The 7,305-nt window shown below is 42.4% G+C and overlaps 1 protein-coding gene across 2 annotated transcripts; it reads left to right on the forward strand.

The window, feature by feature from the left end:
• The first annotated feature begins 564 nt into the window (after positions 1-564).
• On the forward strand, positions 565-4,569 carry il13ra2 (interleukin 13 receptor, alpha 2). 2 transcript variants are annotated; one of them, XM_080013234.1, is made up of 8 exons: positions 565-586; positions 828-919; positions 1,030-1,181; positions 1,718-1,874; positions 3,120-3,240; positions 3,349-3,533; positions 3,764-3,918; positions 4,134-4,569. In XM_080013234.1, the coding sequence occupies exons 2-8, from the start codon at positions 835-837 to the stop codon at positions 4,290-4,292; spliced, it is 1,014 nt and encodes a 337-aa protein (XP_079869360.1). In that variant the 5' UTR covers positions 565-586; positions 828-834; the 3' UTR covers positions 4,293-4,569. The 2 variants fall into 2 exon arrangements, with proteins under 2 accessions (XP_079869360.1, XP_079869361.1); XM_080013235.1 differs by having other exon boundaries at positions 4,137-4,569.
• Positions 4,570-7,305: the final 2,736 nt, after the last annotated feature.

Consider the following 7,305-nt stretch of genomic DNA (forward strand, 5'->3'; position numbering starts at 1 on the left):
TCAGGGGGAAAAAAACAGGACAGGATCACAAAACACACTCGACAATTTGGCGGCAGGCAAAGGGAAGGGGACCGGCGTTTAGGATAAGTGACTGAGGGAATGAGCTGCAGATGAGGAGATAGTCGGGAAAACTAGGTCGCAGGAATAAGATGACCGCATGGCAAGAGGGAGTGGCCGGATCGGAAATTACATCTGACATGTCATGATGACAAACACCTAGATGCAATACATAATTTGATAGGGAATTTGTTACAAGTGTGGTAATTATGTCTGAATGTTCTCACAATGTCATCTGTGTGGTTGAAGCCTGGGGCAGATGGGTTCGAGTCATGCTCGATGACTCGAACCCATCTGTTGTCAGGGCGCCCTGTGCCGAGTGTTTATGTTACTATGTGGCAAATAACACCACATTTTGCCGTATGTAAGGAGGCATTGAGGCCATCCCACAGCAGGTTTTTTTCCATCTGATTGTTCACTGTAAGACTTCCCGGGATTCCCAGGAAAGTAAACTGCCTCGGAGCCTATAAATACGCACAGCCCTCCAAGCCTCTAAAACAGAGATGTCACAGCTTCCAGTACACGTTCCGTGAGTGCGTAGCTCGGAGATATTTTCTCCCCGTAAACTGTATCCTTCTTTTGTCGTTAGTTTTTCAATTTGAAGAATGAATGATCCTTTGTACTGCAGAAATCTTACATATTAGATGTTAAGATGTTCGGGTTGGATTCGGATGTCCTGCTCACGCTTGGATTGTTTGTTGGGTGGATTGGTTTTCATATCCGTTGTTACAAAACAAGTCCTTTTTTGTCTTTATTTGATTTCTGCACAGGAGGATAATGGACAGAACCTGGTCAACCATGAAAGCAACACTTATCCTGCTCTTTCTAGGCTTTGGCCCAAGTATGGGATACGGTTTAAAATGTGAGTTAAATTGTACATTTCTAATCTAATCTCCCTGAATCTAATGTTTTTATTTTATATGAAGGATTAAAGGGGAAAGATAAACCTTTTTTTTTTTGTTTTTCTTCCAGTGGATCCTCCAGAGAATCTTGTGGTAAGTGATCCAGGACACCTTGGATTTCTCCAAATCCACTGGAGCCCCCCCGCAAGCTTGCTTAATATCACAAACTGTGATGTGCAATTTAAACTGGAGTACCTCAACACATACAAGAAGAGATGGACTGTAAGTACCAGCCTTAATCTACTCCACCTATTGTTTGAAATACACTTTCTCAAAGCATTTCTCAATATAGACAATTTAAAATGCTCCCTTTTAATCTAATAAGAATCTTAATTATATAAAGCTGGCACATTTAATGTATACAGAGTATCATCATGATGGGGAAAACAGCCCCATCAAGTGACGAAGACAGTAATGCAGCCATGAAATTAAATCTTCATGAAGTACACAGTGCTGTGAAACAAAGTGCTTTGCTCTTGGAAACCCGTTAAATGTGAAGAGTATGTGCAACTTGGAGAATTGCTGAAGAAAAATATTTTTAGCGTGTGTTAATTGGCCAAATGAAATACATCTCAATCTTAAAATGAATCTTTCAGAACTACTACTACATAATAGTATTACTAATAACACCATGATTTTTCTGTCTGAGTCTACAATGTCTATAATTGAAATTATCATCAGAGATCAAAGACCAGGCCTAAATGTCTAACGAACATTTTCTGAATAACAAAATGTCGTTTTTCTTTTGGGATCACTAGGCGATCTGGACGTCTTGGAGGAACTTCACAGCCCAGTTTGATCTGGGGAAAGAAATAAAAATACGAGTGCACACATTACTGAGCGGACCCTGTGCAAATGGCTCGGAAATCAGTAGTGAGACCTACACAGAAGTAGTCCAGCCACCTGTCAGTACTGGTCAGTACTGTAATCAAATTATGTTTATTATAATTATTATTGTTATTATCATCATTATTATATTATTGTTACTATTATTATGACTTGTTCAGAGATGATGGGTGGGTCGCGGAGGATTTTTAATTGGGGTTGCCAAATTAATTAGCAGAATAATTTCCTTGGTCTTTAAGAAATATATTTCTATAGACAGTAAAGCATTTTTAAAGTAAAACCAAAACATTTATTACTTCATAGAAATGGCCGATTGTTTGCACACATTCATTCTGCTGAAGGTTTAGAAATCACAGTGGTTTGTTATTTATTTTCAATTGGGTCCTGGAAAAAAAAAGGGTGTAGCAGATCCACCTGCCACACACCACGCGAGTGGTGTTTTCAGGGCCTTCTGACATAGAAGATGGGGTTGAAAACACACCAGTTTTATTAAAGAGTGGGCAAGGTGAAACAAGCCCTGAGCAGATGGACAACATGTCATGACAAGGGCTCCTCTTCCGTTTGTGTGTGGGGATGGGGGTTTTACCTGTTGCTAGTTGATTACTCTAATGAGCAGCAGGCCTACAGCCACCCTCTGATCCTGGGCCCAATTACCTAGACCCAAGACTGATGTGGCTCCTAAAACCACAGCATCCCCGCACCACAAAGGGTTACTCTCAATTCTGAAGAAAACGTGCAAGAATGCTCAGAAAGTATTTTTCTCGTAATAAAACATGATTTCCTAACTTTTCATCATTCTTAGATTTATTTGAAAGAAGAAGAAAGAAGAAACAGTCTTTATTTATCACGCAACACACCACACTACAACACATGCTTGCACACACACACACACACACACGCTTTTGATGGTGGCCGGTGAAATGGATTCTCTGCTTTTGACCCATCCTTGGCTTGTCCTTCCTCCGGGGGCACAGCCAGGAGCAGTGGGCAGCGTACGTGGACGCGCCCGGGGACCAGGTGATAAGTGTCCATCGCTGGTCAGACGATGATGGGTGCATGTTTTTGAGGGGGGTCCTTACTGACGTGAGGTGGAGGAAACCCCATGTGAGCATGGGGAGAACATGCAAACTCCACACAGAAAGGCTCCTGTTTGGGAGATAACCCACCGGAGCACGGTGCCAACAGCGCCCCAGGCGGGAATCGAACCCAGGACCTTCTTGCTGTGAGGCAGCAGTGCAATGCACTGCGCCACCGTGACAATTTGCTCAATATATTTGCAATAATGTTCATTTGTTGTTCACAACCTCTCTGTAGGCCTAGTGGGCAGCATGGCCAAGAACTTTGTCTGTCTCCTCCATAACATTGAGTATGTGGAGTGCAATTGGGAACGAAGCCCGGGCCACCCGGCCGAATCACAGCAAACTCTTTATTATTGGTACGTTTATGTACTTAACTGAGAAAACAAATTTGCCTTCTGAAAGCTGCTCTAATCATAAACTCATGGTGCTTGTTTATTCTGAGTTTGATATTTCATCATCTCCAGGCACAGTGAACTGAAGCAGGCCAAGGAATGTCCAGAATATCTCGTCAATAACGGAGTTAGGAGCGGATGCAACTTCTCAGGCATATTTCTCCCTCTCTTTGAAGACGTCAACTTCTGCGTAAACGGTTCTTCTCCCGCTGGCCCCCTGAGGCCAGCTTTCTTCTCCCTGCAAATTCAAAACCACGGTACGAGCACTTTTTTATTTCGTGTTTTCAATCTCACTCAATCAATCATCGATCAAAGCGAATTTCTCCATACTGTATCTATGACAAAGCTAAGCTTGACAATCCCTAATGCCATGCACTTCTCACCGTACGGGATCAGAAACCAAGATGTTTGATTGCATGACTTTGGATAAAAGCGTCTGCTAAATGTAATATAATATGAATCACTCGCTGTTGTGTTGTATATGCAGTGAAACTCGCAGCCACAGACAAACTGCACCTGCAGATGGGTCCCAATAAGCAGCTGCATCTTCACTGGGACGCTCCGGCCAGGCGTGTCTCGAGCCAATGTCTGGAGTGGGAAGTGGAAAATGCGATAGAGGGACTCGATGGGAAACAGCTGTTGGTACGGTTCGGCAGCAGTAACGTTTGATTTAAATTTTTGTATTGCTTTTGCGGTGTCTGTGCTGATCTGAGGCCCGCGATCGAGTCAATTTGTTGTGATAAATACAGTACAATCTGTAAATTAACAAGTGCCTGCAGCTTGCAATGGTTTTTGGTGGGATTTCTAATGAACTACAGTAGTTAATAACCCTGATTTTCATTCACTTGCTCTAACAGCAGAAGACGTTAACCAGGAAGATGACGCTGCACCAGCTATTTGTGCCTGACACCAAGAAGAGCTGCTTCAGAGTTCGGTCCAGGTTGCACAAGTACTGCACTGACGACGGATTTTGGAGTGACTGGGGTCGTTGGGAATGTCACCCTGCTCCAGTATAATTCAGACATTCCAGGTGTTCAAGGTCGACTAGATGATGGTCATGCATACACAGAACAAATAAGAGAATGCTAAGTGTAAAGGACGGCTGATCAATCAAACCACTAGCTCAGTTCACTAGAGGTGTAACCAGTTGTGCAAACAATGATGGCCTTTTGTTGTAACAAAGTTTAAAATCTCTATATGACACAGTTCGTCTCCATTAAATCCAGCAATGGAACAATGTAATTTTCTTTATCGCACTGCACCCGCCTGGCTTGGACGCTAGGTGGCGCTTCACACTTGGCTTTTTAATGTCATCGTTGACGTTTTGATGTGTCCAGTTGCAAGGCTCCAAAAGGGGCTTTATAAGGTTTCACATCATTAAAATGTACTTGTGATATATTCCACAGCTTGTAATTGCAAAAAAGTGTATGAAAGTATATGAACCGGTTCTAGACTGCTTTGTTTGTAGGGGGCAGTAAGAAATATTGATTGGTGGCTTATTCACATGTTGGGTGGGGGGGGGGGGGGCTGAGAAAGTCTCCCCACTGCACACTGGGCTTTTTTTTTTGTTTAATACAATTAGGAAACAGAAGAAATTAAATATGCATAGCGGAGCGAAGATCGCTTCCGTACTTTTGATTGGCTGGGCAAGAAGCACGTTTCACTTCTGACTGGGTGGGAAAGACGCACCTCCAATCTTAAGAGAATTAAATAGATAATGACGGCCATGTAAAGGTGCAGAGTGTAGAATTCAGTTGCGTCCAGCGGTTAGGTGGTTTTGTTGGCTTCATCAGTGCGTGCTGGAGGTCACGCTCTGATGAAGCCAACAAAACCAACTCATCTGCAAAAAGCAGAGGTGCAATTCTAAGGTTCCCAAACCGGACACTCTCCTCACCTCGGCTGCGCCTTGAGATCCTGTCCATGAATATCACAAACAGAGTCGGGGACAAGGGGCAACCTTGGCGAAGTCCAACACCCACTGAGAACGTGTTTGACTTTGTGCCAAGAATATGGACACAGCCCTCACTTTGGTCGTACAAGGCCCGGATGGCTCGTACCAACGGCCCCGGTACCCCATACTCCCTCAGTACCCCCCACGGGATCCCCCGGGGGACACGGTCGAAAGCCTTCTCCAGGTCCACAAAACACATGTAGACTGGATGGGCAAACTCCCACGACGCCTCCAGCAACCCTGCAAGGGTAAAGAGCTGCTCCACTGTTCCACGTCCAGGACGGAATCCGCTTTGCCTCCTCCTGAATCTGAGGTTCGACAATCGGCCGGAGCCTCCTCTCCAGATACCCTGGGGTAAACTTTCCCGGGGAGGCTGAGCAGTGCGATACCCCTATAATAGGAGCACACCCTCCGGTCCCCCTTTTTAACAAAAGGCAGGGTTTTTTTTATTGTGAAACATATTTTAAATATGATTTTTTATATATATATATATATTATTATATATATTATTATACATACAGTATATATATAAATAACATACATTTATATTTGAATTATCCACTATCCTGGACACCCACCCTCCAGATGAACTTATGCAAATTATAAAAACCCACCAATGAACTTGGACCCTCGTCTCCCAGCTCCCTCCACAGTCATACACACAGAGCATTACACTGGTTATTTGTGGCAGACTACGAGAAAAAACTTTTTTTACACCTTTTCACTTTTTTAATCAAAAAAATAAAAAATGAAAAAGTAAATATAAAGATACCGAAACCGTTTATATATATACACCGTATATACACTGTTGGGAAATTGGAGCACCTGGCCCTGTTTAAGGAGTCAACACTCACAAGGTCGACTCAACAGCTGACACCTTCCCACAACGCTGCGTTCCTGGTGCAGCCCACATGACCCTTGGTACTGTTAAGAGGATTATTTAATATAATAATCATCATCAGAGAATACACTGCAAAAAAGCCGGCAAATTATGTAAAAAAACAATCGATTTTATTTATTTCTGTAAAAGACAGGCTTCATAGAGAAAGCAGCAGAATTTAATGCTCTACATCTGTATTTTGTACTGACTAACTTTAGGATGACTTATATCGTGAGATTTTTATTTTTTGTGCTAGGAATTTTATCAAGTATAAAATGCTCAAACCCCAATGGCAGATACATTTTGATTCATTCAAGTACTTATTTGGCAGTGTACACCCAAAAAGATCTACTTACCTTGGAAACCTCCACAATACTTTCTGCTTGTCTATGGCGATAATAAAAGACATTTGGTTTGATAATATCATAATAACGTGCAAATTCATCCAAAAAAAGGGTTACGATTTGGCCTCTGCATAGCTGACTTTGTTGTGAGCAGCAAAATGGTGAATATAGCTCAGAAAAATTATGTTCACTGTGCTTATATGATTTATATTATCTGCATGCTTAAAATCATAAATATATAAATAATTACAATTATTATTATATTTATAAATATAACAATTATAATAACAATTGATCATATATTTTGATATTTTATTATATATAGATTATTAGTATCAATGTTCTAAAGGGTGAACTACAGTATGTATGGGCATTTTTCTATGCATGAACTACATGTTTTTCTAACTGGAGCCAGTGGAGAGAAGATTTTAGCGCAGGGGAGAGAGGGTTAATGTGTAATTTTGGTGGGGCAACCATTGACAGTCGATTGGAGGAAGGGTATTGTATAGGCCAAGCGTCGGGCTCTAGTCCACTGAGCTCTGTCTAAAAATCATATTCCAACCTGGCCGCAGCCCAGGCACTATCCAACAGGGACGACTGGACAATTTGAGGTGAATTTGGGATTTTTTAATTTCTTGAATTTCTCCTTTTCCCTCCCCATTCACAAAAATGGCGAATAAACAATACATGCTGTGCATATATCTCTTTCCAGGTGACTCGGCGCTGCAGATTATTTTTGTCCCCCGGGCTCAGTAACTGGAATCTGTCCCTGCTGAGTCACAGAGCGCAGGGCCTCTCTGGTTACTGGACCTGGGGGCCAGCCTCGCTCTCTTTGGAACACATCCCCCATCCCC

Source organism: Zeus faber (genome assembly GCF_960531495.2).
Source record: "Zeus faber genome assembly, chromosome: 14".
NCBI lineage: Eukaryota > Metazoa > Chordata > Actinopteri > Zeiformes > Zeidae > Zeus > Zeus faber.